The sequence below is a fragment of the Balaenoptera acutorostrata genome, chromosome 7 (assembly GCF_949987535.1).
Source record: "Balaenoptera acutorostrata chromosome 7, mBalAcu1.1, whole genome shotgun sequence".
Taxonomy (NCBI): Eukaryota; Metazoa; Chordata; class Mammalia; order Artiodactyla; family Balaenopteridae; genus Balaenoptera; species Balaenoptera acutorostrata.
This window is the reverse complement of record NC_080070.1, coordinates 62,968,141-62,982,962: the sequence shown is the minus strand read 5'-3', so window position 1 is coordinate 62,982,962 and position 14,822 is coordinate 62,968,141. Positions and strand designations below refer to the sequence as shown.

General features: G+C 39.6%; 2 protein-coding genes across 3 annotated transcripts in view; one reads left to right on the top strand and one right to left on the bottom strand.

Moving 5' to 3' along the window:
* Positions 1 to 14,822, bottom strand: part of MIOS (meiosis regulator for oocyte development) — a 237,064-nt gene that overhangs the window by 136,471 nt on the left and 85,771 nt on the right. The gene's annotated exons all lie outside the window — the stretch shown is intronic.
* COL28A1 (collagen type XXVIII alpha 1 chain) overlaps positions 1 to 14,822 on the top strand; it is a 151,406-nt gene that overhangs the window by 73,995 nt on the left and 62,589 nt on the right. Inside the window, 4 exon segments of the mRNA XM_028164369.2 lie at positions 2,501 to 2,569; positions 3,094 to 3,162; positions 6,623 to 6,691; positions 6,953 to 7,021. Coding sequence (XP_028020170.2) covers positions 2,501 to 2,569; positions 3,094 to 3,162; positions 6,623 to 6,691; positions 6,953 to 7,021 — 276 coding nt within the window.

Genomic DNA, 14,822 nt, shown 5'->3' with positions numbered 1-14,822 from the left:
CTCTCTAGTAACAGCAAAATATTCAGTAGTTGGGATAAAGTTAGGACCATAGAAGCTATCAATTCTCTATCATCTTGTTTTGCTGAATAAGAACAAAAAAGCCCCAGACTGAGAGGCAATGCAGTGAGGATGAGGAGCAGGGCTTCAGTAGGCAGGAGAGTGGGATTCTCGTCCTCCTCCACCCCGGAACTTCTGGGGGCCAGTCAACTTCAACCGTACAAAGAAAAGAGTAATAGTATGTATTTCACAGGGTTGTTGCGAAGACTTAAAAGAGTGAATAAAGAACTTAGCATGGTTCCTGGCACATTGTAAGTGTTCAATACATGGAGTTATTCAGAGAGGAAAAAAATCAATATGTGAAATGGATAGTAGGGCATATGTGTCCTGATAAACTGCCCGAGACAGGGTGCTGAGGAATAAGTAAGGAAATTGTGAAGCAAGAAATTAGATACGTGTCCTGACTAAGCAGGAGAGAATGTGGAGGTCATCTGGACGTGTCAGGAAACAGAAATTGCACACCTGAGAGAGTTCAGGGCTCTAGGAAGACGCTAATTGTAAGAAAGAAACAGGGAGTTCTGTTCAAGGACCAGACTATTAAAGAACAACTAAAAAAAAGGGTACTGGCAAGATACGAGCAGGTACAAAAAAATAAGGCATCCCCTATAGACCAGTAATTCTTAAACTTCTGAGTCATCAGTATTGCCTGGGAGCTTGTTACAAACCCCTATTTCTTGGTGCCACGCCTAGAGATCTGGATTTAGTATGTGGGTGGGTCCCAAGAATCTGCATTTCCTAAATAAGTGTCTTCTGCTGCAAGTAGTTCAAGGAGCACATGATGAGAAAAGCCATTATACAGGAAATGTGTTGGATTAGTATTAACAACAGTGATTACTCTATGTCTTAGTTATGCTGACTCAACGTGAATATTCTTCTGTATTTTGAAAGAAAGGTTTTTCTGATAAAGAATTGCCGTATTTCAAAACATACACCTAAATAAGGGTCTTTAAAAGAATTGTATACTTTCTATGTATACAATTTTGTAGTTAAAAGTAATTGGCTTCTCTTAAAAAAAGCAGAATAGATTAAATCTAGAAGCATCATTTTGCTTCACCTGGTGTTAGTGAATATTTTAACAGGTTAATGTTTTATCCCTTTGCCATGGGATTGAATAGGGTGGTTATCTGTTGCCAGAACCCTGGCCGTGTCCTGTGCCATTGCCATACAGGTTTGGCATTAAGGACTGGTACGTACAGGCCTCGGCATCACTTGGCCCCAGCGGCCAGTGTGCTCAGCCTGTTGGTCGTATTATGGAATCAGCACAGGGGGAGGCCTCAGCTGTGAAGATGGAGGTGGCTCGGGGCAGGACTCATCCCCAGTGCGTCTGACTGATAGAGTCCCTCCTGGAGGAAGCAGGAGGACCAGACAGTCAATTCTCTAAGGCAGGAGGAGGCCAATTTTTTGGTAAAGGTACAGTGAGCAAATATTTTAGGCTTTTTGGGCCAAGAAGCAAAATTGAGGATATTACGTGGCCACCTATTTAACAATCATTCAAAAATGTGAAAACCATTTTTAAATGATTGTTATATAGGTGCTGCACAGTAGAAATTAACGCAACATTATAAATCAAACATACTTCAATAAAATAAGTTAAAAAAATAAAGACAATTGCTTTGCACAGTATTTTAAAGTGCAGTAGTGGTACTTATATCAGAATCACCAGAGGTGCCTCATAAATATTCATATTCCTGGGCCCAGCCCCTAGACCTATTGAAATAAAATCTCCAGGGCTGAAACCCTGGACCCTATATTTTACCAGACTTCTCTAATGATATCTCTGTTCCCTAAGATTTGAAAATCACTGATCTAGAACCAGGTAGGACAGAGACATTGCTTGTTGTTCCAGACTGAGTCTTTATTGAGACTCACACTGAGACAAAAAAAAAAAAAAAAAGAGAAATGTTTTAATTTTCCTGTTCAAAATTTCATTTTTTTAAACCATAAACTCTCTACTTTTAATAAGGGACGTGAGATACCATACAATGGAAGACTGATATACTGTGGACCATAAAATAAAATAACAAAGGAAAAAGTTATAAACTAGAAGGAACATTATTTACCTACCAAGTGTACTCAAAAACTTACACTAAAGGTATTTGTTATAATGGAACAAATATTTCCTTCTGAGCTTCCTGGCATACAAACACAAAAGTGAATCACCACGAAGTGCATGATTTTTATTAGCTAATAAAAGGATGCACAAGAGAGAGAAATTTCCTATTACTCCGGAACTAACTGAATGCATTTATTAAAGGGAGTGAAATTTTAATCATCAACAACTTTAGTAGTGGCTTAACAAAGATGCTCAAATATTTTCACATTGGTCTGTGAAACAGGTCACAATACTTTAAAATGCTGGAAATAAATTTTTATATTTTTTAATATAATTCCTGTATATGGTTTCCTTGTTTGACATGTAATGGGTATTTTGCTCTTTTTTTAGGGTGATCCAGGGATTATGAGCCCTTTTGGGATGCCTGGAACATCAATTCCGGGACCACCTGGGCCAAAGGTATGCATTCTTGGGAACAGTTTTTTTCTTTTACTTGGGTCTTTGGCAGTTGGAGTGGAAAAGGCCAGCAGCAAATGTAAGATTAGAAACCAGATTTCTTGCTCCTAGTCTTGAACTTGTCACTTTACTTTGAACTACCTCCCTTAAATCCTAGACCCTAAAGCATGTAAGAATTTATTGCATTTGTTCAGAATAATCTGCTAATCAGAAAGTCTGGCGGAAAAGAAATCCACTCAGATGTAAGAGCATTCCTGGACATTTTCACAGTCTAAATATTTGAGTCTAGAGAGCCACCTATTATTTCAGTGGCCTTTCTCTGAACAGCTTAGTAGTCTTTACTGACAGTTTTTATTTGCTTAAGATTTGAAACTCTCCTCAAATACATGAGAAGATGTACTCTCTCAGGATCTGATTCTAATAGATTAAGCCCTTTATAATTGGCCAATGGCTTTTTTGCTCTGTGCCATTATGGTTTCTCATAAAATCTAAAGCCTGAAACTGTGAACATTATTTGAAATGTACAGGGAGATAGAGGAGGACCTGGGTTTCCTGGATTTAAAGGAGAACCTGGAATTGCTATTCGAGCACCAAAGGTATCCTTTATTCATGTTCTTTCGGTTTTTTTTCCTGTATGTGAGAGAAGTGAAAGTAGATTTAATGCATCATAAGTTGATGATTGTGATTGTTCTACTTGAAGTCTCTACGTTGATGAACTGAAATGTAAGAATACACTATGCCCTTTTTAAAAAATCAAGCTAGCAGATCATTTATTTTTCATAAATGTGGGGGATGATAGCTCCTCTGGTAAAATGTTTGCTGACTAAACAGTTGACTGAAAATGCTCTTTTTGTAATATCTTTGATATGAGATTATATGGCCTCTAGCCTCCTTCATTTACATATTAATGGCCAATGTATCCCTTCTGTAAAACATTGTCCAAAAAGTTCATGTTTGGAAACTTTACTGAATCAGATTTCCCTGCTTTGTTGTCCATCTTTCAGAGTTATTTCAAATGAAAATGCAAATAATTATAGAAGACAGCTTTAAGTAATCAACACTTTTTTCCCATGGCAACAAAGTACCATTTCCCTCCTCACATAAAACCCAGCATCAAGCAAAATTCTACATTCCAAATGTCAACAAGCACATCCCCGTTTATGAGAACAGGCTTTAGGGCTCCATAATCAGCACTTATTAAATTAGTAGCATGTTGTTATGTAGCTTTGAAGCTGGCTTTAGTTTATCAGATTGTCTCTTCTAGATGAAAGGGTTCAAGTACTAACGTCAGTGATTCTCAAACTTCAAAAAAGAAAACTTAGAACCATCTTTGAAATATAATGCAAAACCTATTATATACTGACATAAGTTGGAGTGGTTCTTTTTGAAGGATGAGGTAAGATCCTGACCTCTGCTGTTCTTAATCACTTTAAGGGTCCTCCTTCCTAGAGTGATGATCTTCTGGCTTATTTGAGACAGAAGAGGTTTCCGGGATGTGGCATTTCGAGCTAAAACAGAGAATGTCCTGGGCAAACCAGAACAAGATGGTCATCCTGCTCCCCAGACTCTGAGGCACATAGGAACCCAAGATATGTAAAAATTCTATGGAAAACCAAGTTATGTATGACTCAAGGAAAAAATTCCAAATTTCCTAATGCTAAAACTACAGATATAACCTCAATCAAGAACATTTGGGTGACATTTTTCATATTGTTTGATAACTTCCTGAATCTGTGTATTCCTAGGTCTGTGATTTAAAGTTACTTCTCTCTGGTTATACTATTCTTTACAATAGAAATAAAATCTAATTAAATGTGCAGCCGGGGTTTAAAAGCTCCACCTGTTTTCTAGTGATCATTATTAGGCGTCGTTGGTGATAGTATTTAAAGTTATTTGCCTCTTCAATCAATTTCCTAATCCCTTGGCCTCTAATGATACTCTTTCTGCCATTCTTCCCTAATGCATTGGTTTTTAAGCTCTTGGAGGGTTAAATGTCTGATAAAAGTTTTGGCACGTTAAATTCAGTTTTGTGTATCACTTCAGGGACCTCCCAGATTTTTTTTAAAGCCCATTTCGAAACACCTGATTAAGATTTCTACCCTAATTTCTGTTGAATGAGAGAGACACTTCCAAGTGAATCACTCTGCAAGACATTTTCTTGAATCCAGTGCAGAAAGACCAAGTGGCAAAATTCCATCCATAGAAATACTGTGAGGCGTCCAAAATAAAAATCTGAGCGAGAACACTGCCCTTTCCCCACCCCCATTAGCATTAGAAGTAACAAGCTAACTGAAATTTTTGTAGGAGAGAGGACAAAGATGCCTAGGAAAAAAAATGTTCAAAAGCTATGAATGTTTCAGTGGCTTTCCCCCCCCTCTGGGTGCCAGAGGATAAACAATAACAGCTGCTGATAATTTGTTATAGGCTTGGAACTTAGAAATGAAAACTGAAAGTGAATTTTGTTTCCAATTTTTTTCCTTTCAACTTAACCAGGAAGCAGTTACTGCTTCGTTTTGTTGATGGCCTGCTCCCTGTGTAAGCATGCAGAGAAATGGGCATCTTATTTTGGGACCTGTCCCATAGAAAATGTTTAGCATTTTAACCTTGAACATAATAGGAATAGTATAATAAATTGCTTCTGAGAAGTGACCATTTCCTTAGTGGGGAATACACCAAAATTCACCTCTCCAGAACAATTTGTTTTTTCTCTGTCATACAACTTTAAGAGATCACCTTGGGTTTTTGTTGATGATAAATTGTACCTTAAGTGTTTATAAGTGGCCACATGTTTTCTGAAGATCATTCTTAAGAACGTTAACCACATAAAGCCAGTCTCTTTGTTTTAATAGGAAATAACAGCTATTGCATTCATGATTTTCAAAATCAATTTAACTTTCGTATTGCTTAAATGGCTTGAAGAATTTTTTTTCCCAATCCTTCATTCATAGGAGTAGAATCAGGAGCAGTTTTGGGGAGTTAGATTTTGGGCAACACTTTGGCTTGGAATAATGGCGGTTTGATTTCAGTGTTTGCTTGCACATAATACAAATATTAAGAATTCTGATACTTCTTCCAATCTTGGAAAACAAAGGTCTGTCTGTTAGTAGAGCTTCCTCCTAATGTGGAAAAACATAAATATTTAAAAACGTGAACAGCTCTTTATCAAAATAATTGACGTGTATTGACAAGGGCCATTGTAAGAGTTATCACGGCAACAGAACGGAATGTGGTATAAATAGAAATGTTTTAAATATAAGTGTAGTAGACTTATAATTAATAAATCTTCTCTGGTAAGAGTCTTCCTCTTTTTTTCTTTTTCTCCATTTTAATTTAGCCAGAAATTTCTCCGAGTTCGATTTGTACAGAGAACTCTAATGTTCAAAAGGCAACAATACTCCTTCCCTGTCCTCTATATAGGAGGTCAGTAGTTGCTACTAAAAGTTTGTGATGCCCAAGGTCATCACGGTAAAGCAGTATCTATAACTTTTTCCTAGGTCTCAGGATATGAACCACAAACTCTATGTCCTATTCTTTTATAAAATGTTCTTTAAAGATTAATCTGTTTTTAATTTTTATTTGAGCTTATTTATTCCTCACCTAATTTGGGCCCCACTGAGGAAGATAATAGATGTAACATAATAATAGGTAACCTACAGTATCTTATCTTATACTTAAACTTTTACTACATATTCTTCTCTACTCTTCTCACATGATGCTTACTGAATTTTCTCATTTTATACTTCCTGATTTATGATGCATTAAAAATTGGTAATTTTTAAAATTAAAATATCAGCAACTAGCCCTTTTCTAATGCCCATGAAGTGTGTTTCCTATAGAGGACTTTGTAATGGTTCATATATATTCCCTACACTCATTCCATGGGTAAGACTTATGAGGAGATAAGGAGTTGCCATATTTCCTTCTAAAATTTTTCAAACCATTCCTTTGCACTTATCAAATCCACCTTTGGCATGTTGAGTTGGTTTTGTGCTTAAGTTTTGCCAGGTGTTTCATAGTTTAGTCTTATGATATCTCCTGGTGTTGGAATTTACCCAGGGTGCCCAAGGCCCTCGGGGACCAGTGGGTGCTCCAGGACTCAAAGGTGACAGCTATCCTGGTGTGGCTGTAAGTGTGGACATTGCTTTTATTTCCATCCTTCCTCCCTCCCTCTTTTCCTCCTTTCCTCCTTCCTCCCTTCCCTTTCCTTCCCTTCCTTTCATCCCTCCCCCTCTCCTTTCCTCCCTCTCTCTCTCCCTTCCTCCCTTCTTTTCTTTTCTTTTCTTTTTTTTCTTTCTCCCTCCTTCCTTTCCTTTCCTTTCCTCCCTTCCTTCCTGAACACTGCACACAGCAAGGTTGCTCCCTCGCCCCCTTATTATGTCACCTCAGGGCCCTCAAGGATTACCAGGACCCCCTGGACCAAGGGGTTTACGTGGAGTGGGAGACACTGGAGCAAAGGTAAGCCTTTAAAGTAGGTAACAGTAGCTTTTAAAAATGTACCTTTAGTTTGGTAAAGGTGAAAATCTTTATCAGACGTGATAGAAGAGGAGAAGCATCTACAGAATTGATCAAGTTATTTTTCCTCATCTATGGACTTCCTGGGCCTTGTACTCACTTGAACATGTAGATTAACTTTATGGTTTTTGGTAGCAACCCTCACATTCCTTTGCTGCCTTGTCTTCCTGTACCAAGAACAGACTTTGGTTCAGATCCCTCCCCTCTCTGGCCACGCCTAAGTGCTCTCATTCAATAGCATGGCTTTAACCACTATCTGCACACTGATGGCCTCCAGGTTTCTATCTTCCCTCCTCTAAGCCCTGCTTTCACACGTCTAGTTTCTTACCGTACATCTCCTCCGAGATTTCTCACAGACAACTCTAACCTAACATCCAAAATAAAGCCTTTGATTTTCACTCCATAAGCCTGGAAATGGTGCTACCGAGCACCCTTTGCTCCTGCCATGATACCTGAGTCATTCTTGGTCCTTCCTTTCCCTCTCTTCCCTCCCCGTGTAGTCCTATGGTAAATCCCATCAGTTCTACCTTCAAAATATATCTTGCTTCTGGCTGCTTTTCTCCTGCTGCTTCCATCAGGCAGCCCACCATTATCTCTCACCTGGGCTATTCAAACCTCTTCACTGGTCTTCCCTCTTCCACCTCTGCCCTTCTACTACCTAGCACGCAAATTGGTCTTTTAAAACCATAAATCAGATCACATCTCTTTCCTTCTCAAAAATACTCTCTAATGGCTTCTCTTTGTACAGAGAACAAACTCCAAGCACTTTCCTTGGCCTCCGGGGCCCTTCACAACTTGGCTGCCGCTCCCGCCCCTTGCTCCCTTGCTGCCCACCTCTAGCCACACTGGCCTGCCCTCCTTCAGCTCATTCCTGCTTCCAGACCTTGCCTTTGTCAGGATAGCTCCTTTTTCAGGTCTCAAATCTTGCCTCCCTGTCCGCCATACAAAAGGCAATCCTCTCCCCACCCCCATCGCTGTCACGTCCCCCAGTGTGTTTCCTCCACAGCACGCAGCATTTCTGAAATCATCTTGCTTATTTACTGCTCTGCATACTTCACAAGAGTATAAATTTTCCTGCAGGCCGGCTCTTTGTCGTACTAAATACTTGGTACCAGAACTAGATGTGCTACCCAGTAGGAACTCTATAACATGTTGAATGAATGGAAAATGAATAATCAGTGTTACCCTACAGAGTGAAATTCTCCTTAGAAATATACCTACTCACTTAGTTTTTCAAATGCTTCCAGGTCATTAGAGAAAGAGGTTGTAAGGGCCTAATGTCAACTTTTTGTCTTGAGCTTTTGGCCTCTGCCCCAGCATTTGGGAGTGTTGACACCTTGATACTGCTTCTGTACAGTGGGGCAAGTACCCTTTTGGCCTCTCCCAGGTAGAATGAAAGACTGGAGACCCATGGCACTCAATTCATCTCTAAAGGAGATCTTGATTTCTGCCCATCTCTGTGTGTTAGGGTAATCAGGAAAGTCAGGGAGACGTGTCTAAAAGTGCTGAGTAGGCTGTGCTGAGGACAGACACCCTAGGTGCTTTTGTCAAGGTTCTGGCTTGTCTGACTCAGGACTGAATCTGATCCTCATTTGAATTTGCGTATTGAAATATTCTTTATCTATATTTATTCTTTAAGGCAAAGTATCTGTCAAAATGTTAAAATTTAAAAATAGAAAGAGGAACTTCAATATGTAAACCACATTACTTTCTGCTGAGCAAAACATTGGTAAAAACTTTTGTTTTTACACTAAACATTCCTTTAGTTATGGAACTAGAAGCTTATTCCTATTCAAAATAAGGCATGTGTTAAATATACTGGAATGCATTTGTATTCCAATGGAAGCATGTAACCATTTACATTTCCACAGAGTAGATTATTATAAATATTTTATATAAGTATACATTGTATTATATTAAATTATACCATTGCGTTACTGCTTTACATTTAGCAGTAATAATAAAGACGGGCACTTAAGTACAGATAGTGAGCACTTAAAAATTTGACTCTTGTGCATGTTCCACCATGTCAGGTTATTTAACATGCAGACTAAACATTTACTAAATGAGTTCATTTATCATTTCCCTCTAAAAGTCACTTGTATTTTTTTCATACACATTTTAAGGGGAAAAATCACAGGAAAAAAAAAAATGTTCTTTCAAAATTTTATCCTGCCTATTTTCTGTTGTTGTTAACAGCATGTTGCCAGAAGATGTCTTAAGCGAAACTCACATTCCCTCTGCTAACTCACACAGGAGGCTGAGTGGAAGCAGTAGCCTCCAGCCCACGTGTACTGAGGGGAGATGGGAACACAGGCGAGGACCTGCCTCCATCCCGCTGCCTTCTCCTTCTCTCTGTCGCCCCTTCCTGTGGATGCTGGGAAAATGCATTACCCTGGCCCTCTCTAGCCCTGGAAGGAGATGTCAAGAGTGCAAGCTAGTCTTAGAATCAAAGAACCTGTGGATCATGAACTTGAAAATAAAGGCAATTCCAAAAGCAAACACCAGCTTTTAATAACTTTCAGAATCACCTCTCTTCTTTTATAGAAGGCTTAGAGACTTTATGGGCCCTTTTTCATTTTTTTTTCCTGAAGAAAACTTTTGGACATACACACACACACAAGCACACACAGCCCAACAGAAGCTGGTAAAGAAAGGGAAATATTTGGAAAAGTCTAATTCCACTTAACTTTGTCCTTTTGGTTTGGTAAAGTGGAGGTGAGACTCTCAAAAAACCTAAGGTTGCCAATGGTAGCAAAAGCACAGGACTCAAATGTGTGCAAAATTCCTCTCCTTCCATTTTTTCTTAAAATGGCAGAGAAATTGTAAGTGCATGGAAATGTGTGGGTTTGTGTGCATGCACACGCATGTGTGTGTAATTGTATAGACATATATATCAGACATGTTTCTTATTTAAATTCTGTGTTGTCACCTTAAAATGTTGGCCTTAGGGCATTAACTTACAAAACAAATGTGTTTTGAAATGAGGAAACCGTTAAGGTTGACGATTAATTTATGGTGGGTTTTGCGATATTTAGTTAAGGTCACATGTGTTTAGCATTTGACACAGACATTAGAATCAAAGCTTCTATGTTTCAAAACATATAAAAAGCAGTCCCTGACATCTTGCACCCTTGTGGCACTCCATGGCTTTTTTCCAAGTGGAGGAATTCCATTATGACATCAGTGGTTATAGTACTACTCTATACACTTCCCTTGAATGAATGTAATCCAAATTTTGACAAGGGCTTCTGAGAGATTTCTAAAATTCTTGTAAAAACTACAATTTCCAAGGAGATAGTAGATACAGTTTTAAAATCCACTTTTTTTTTTTTTTTTTTTTTTTAGTTTTTTGGCCGCACCGCAAGGCATGCAGGATCTTAGTTCCCTGACCAGGGATGGAACCCATGCCCCCTGCAGGGGAAGTGTGGAGTCTTAACCACTGGACCACCAGGGAAGTCCCTAAAATCTACTTTGGAAACATGCCAGAAAGAGGAACTGACAATTTGGGGTCTTTTTGCTAAGTTGGAAGTGCTCATCCAGTTCCCTGAACCCTACCCAAATTGTCTGCACGATGGTGGGGAGGGCAAGCTCAAAGATTCTACCTAACACTGCTGCCATTTCTCTACTGGGCCCAGAAACACTAGAAGGACCCTTTGTGATTTGGGGACCATCATTATATAAATCTCATCTCCCTTTGAGAAGCCCAGATAATTCTTTGCTTCCGTAGTTTCACCCCCATAGGCTAGTGAATCACCCCAGGGCTGATTCACGGACATCTCTGAGGGTGAGAGTTTGTTCTTGGCCTCCTGGAAGAGGACCACAAGGAGTGGCTCTCCTGAGCTCCAGAAGGGCAGGAGCATCTTGCCAGGCACCTCTCTCAGCTCTTTCAGCCCCCATCAGTGTGCTAGTTCATCACAGAGAAAGCCAAGGCCTTCCCCAAAGCTTTGGGGCAGTTGAGCTTAGGCCAATTCTTGCAAAGAGGAACCTTAACCTGGCTTTGGAGCCCTCAAGGGACCTTTTAACCATAAAGTGGTTGGAATAAAGTCTGGGCAAAAAAGGCTTGTTGGGTTGTTGTTGTTGTTATCATGATTGTATATGACCTAAATATTATATGTTACCTAAATATTTCCAGAAGCTCATGGCATTTTTAACAACTCTCTTATTTTATAGATAAGGAAATCAAGAGCCAGAGAGGTTGAGCAACTTGTCCCTTTACAATATAAACAGTGTTGATACTATGTTGTGTTGAGTGTGAGAGGGAGTCTATAAATATGGATGAATGAATGAAAAACTAAGTGCATGAATAAATCAGAGCAGGTAGAATGACTTGTCCTGATCTACAGATGCTCAGTCTTCAATACTGTCCATTTTCCAACTACCTCGGCACTGTTTAGTGTACAGTTAGATTGTTTCTCTTTCCATTCTAGTTTTTCCATTGTCAAAACAAATTATGTAAACATTAAGCAGAAGCATAAACCTAAAACCCAAAGAGTTAAACATTTTCCAAAAGCTTTAAATGTTTGAATATTATAAATACATGCTTTATTTGACAAAGGTGACCCAAATTCATAAATTAAAATGGAAGTCTATGTGAAATTCCACTGAGTATCATTATTCTAAAAATGTTCCCAGCATCTGAATCGCCCCTCTGTTCTCTGCAATGGCTCACATATGTGCACACCACCAAGAGGCAGTGGTGGAACAGAGGAGCGATTCACGCAGAGATGCATTAGGAATTTGTGGATTCCACTGGCGGACATGGACTGGACAAGGAACTCCATTTTGAACTGTGTCTGACAAGGAGGGCTGGCCTAGGATACAGACTTAATGCTAGTAAAGTTGAGGGTCCATGATTCCAAATTGGAGTTGAAGAAACCCACCTTTTATAATATGACTGCAAAATTGCTACAGGAAGGACAATCAGCTTGAAAAGAGGACTAATTAAAGCCAGAGCCATATCAAGTTTAAATACCAGGCAATTGGACCTTCAGATGCCAGAAAAGGTCACTTGACTAGGTGACTTTTCAAGGTTACTCCCCAATTCAGTTCCATGCGTGATCTCTGAAATCAGAGCTGGAATGTAGTCTACCTTATAATTTTCAGTATTGCTTTCATTTCTCCTTGCTGTTTTCCTAGCTCTGCATTTCTCTTCCCCGGAGTACATACATACCTTCCCTTCCGCCTTAAGAATGCACACTAAATCCTCTTATCATTCAACACCCACGTCACCATCAACACATTTTTATTTTTAATCATGCAGACTGGAGGAACTTTCCCCCAGTGGAAAATTATATTGAATATCCGTACAAGAGAGCCTTCTCTTCTCCCTGACATTAAGGGCGCTGTCAACGTTTCTATTTTTGAGGTTTCTAACTCAACTAAATAAGAAAGAGTGTCCCTTTCCAGTGAGATTCTTGGTACAGGAGAATCATGTGCTCATCTTTGATGAGTTGATTTTGAGAAAAGGAAGAAGCAATCAACAACAAATCCTCCCAAATCCTAAAGCAAGTTTTTAAGTTATCATTTAAGATACTGTTGCTTTGGGGTAAATATTAATGTTCGAGGAGAGAAATTGATTTGAAGAATTGAAATTATTTTAAATATTTTGCAATTTAAAGCTGGAAAAATACACTCAAGGAAATGTTATAGCGACTTGAGTTTTGGTTTTCTGGCACCTTCTTGTTTCCCCATCCCCCTGAGAAGTGTGCTGGTAATTGTTACTGTCTCCCTTTTCATCTTAAAGGGTGTCAGTGAAAAGCAACTGAGTTGTATGACAATGGCCAGTCTATAATTAATACACATTATCAATATCTGGGTTGTCTGTCCATAAGCTTAGAAGAAGGCCTCTAAAATTTTCATTGACATCCTGGCAACCACAATTGAGGTATTCAGGAGTCACCAAACCGTTACATATACTCGTTACATAATTCATTCCAGAGTGGTGCTTATATCTGTGGTAGTTGGAGCCTTAGTAGTTATACCTTAATTTTATTTAAAAGCCAGAAAGAAACATTAAGCAACTGCTAATCATCACTTTGACTTCTTCTACCTTATTTTAAAACTCAGTCATTCCTTGGTTTCATCATTTAGTGGACTCTTCAGAGTAACATTTTTTGGGGGAAATCCTTGAGAGGCTAATTCTTTTCACAGTGAATTCAATTTGTTTTTTATTGTCCCAAAGTAGAAAAGCATGAAATCACTTTTAGAACAACTGTAACCTGCTTCCACAGCCCTCTCATAGAGTGACAGAGACTTAACTGGCACAAACAAAGGGAGAAATGGTGATTAAAGCTTTATTAATATATGTAGGGGGAGAAAGTCTAACGGGCTGTCTTGTCTCTAAGAGTACTATCTTCTCAAATATTATATTTAAATCTTATAAAACATAAAAGGGGGTCTTCCCTGGTGGCGCAGTGGTTGAGAATCTGCCTGCCAATGCAGGGGACACAGGTTTGAGCCCTGGTCTGCGAAGATCCCACATGCCACGGAGCAACTAGGCCCGTGAGCCACAGTTACTGAGCCTGCGCGTCTGGAGCCTGTGCTCCGCAACAAGAGAGGCCACGATAGTGAGAGGCCCGCGCACCGCGATGAAGAGTGGCCCCCGCTTGCCACAACTAGGGAAAGCCCTCGCACAGAAACGAAGACTCAACACAGCCAAAAATAAATAAATTAATTAATTAATTTTAAAAAAACATAAAATGTATAACAAACTATTTCCTTATCACTGGTCCACTTGAAACCTTTACCACTTATTAGCTCTGTAACCTCAGCAAGTCATTTAATCTCCCTCAGACTTAGCCTCCTCATCTGTGACTTGGGATAATAAGCCTACATCAAAGGTTTATTCTACGAAGTGAATGGAATAATGTCTACAAAACATTTTTATGAATTCTAACACACTAAAGTAGTAGTAGTTGTAGTAGTAGTAGTAGTAGTAGTAGTAGTAGTAGTAGTAGTAGTAGTAGTAGTAGTAGTCGGGGTATGCATTACTATGCCAAATGAAGTATATTTGCAGTATGGATAAAAAGAGAGTAAGAATTTGTGTAGCTAGGAGATCTGGAAGGAAACCAATTGAAACATCGGGGAAAACCACAAAACAGGAATGGCAATAGAGGCAAAGGGAAAGGGAAGCCTTAGACAGCTGGGTACTTGCGTAGGTTGTGTGGGCCTCTTGGGAATCTTACAATCAGGATGTTTTCTTTCTTTTTTTTGAGAGAGTGTGATTGACTCAATGTAGGAAAAGGACTTTCACAGCCACATAGCCATGGTCTTTGCATTAAATGGCAGCTGGAAACAAGTCTGGGGAGAATTTATCATCTTGCATCTAGCTCCAGCCAACGCCAAGCTGGGAGACGGACTCTGGAGTCAGACCTGGGTTTGAATTGCTTCCAGCTGCATGGTTTTTGGCAAATCATGTATCCTCTTAGGCCTCAGTTTCCTTATGTATAAAATGCAGTAAGTTGATATTAAGAAGTTCAGATAAGATAATGGCTAAAATGTTCCTGCCACATGATAAAAAATAAATGTTAAGGGCTTCCCTGGTGGTGCAGTGGTTGAGAATCTGCCTGCCAATGCAGGGGACGTGGGTTCGAGCCCTGGTCTGGGAAGATCCCACATGCCGCGGAGCAACTAGGCCCGTGAGCCACAACTACTGAGCCTGCGCGTCTGGAGCTTGTGCCCGGCAACAAGAGAGGCCGCGGCAGTGAAAGGCCCGCGCACCGCGATGAAGAGTGCCACGCTT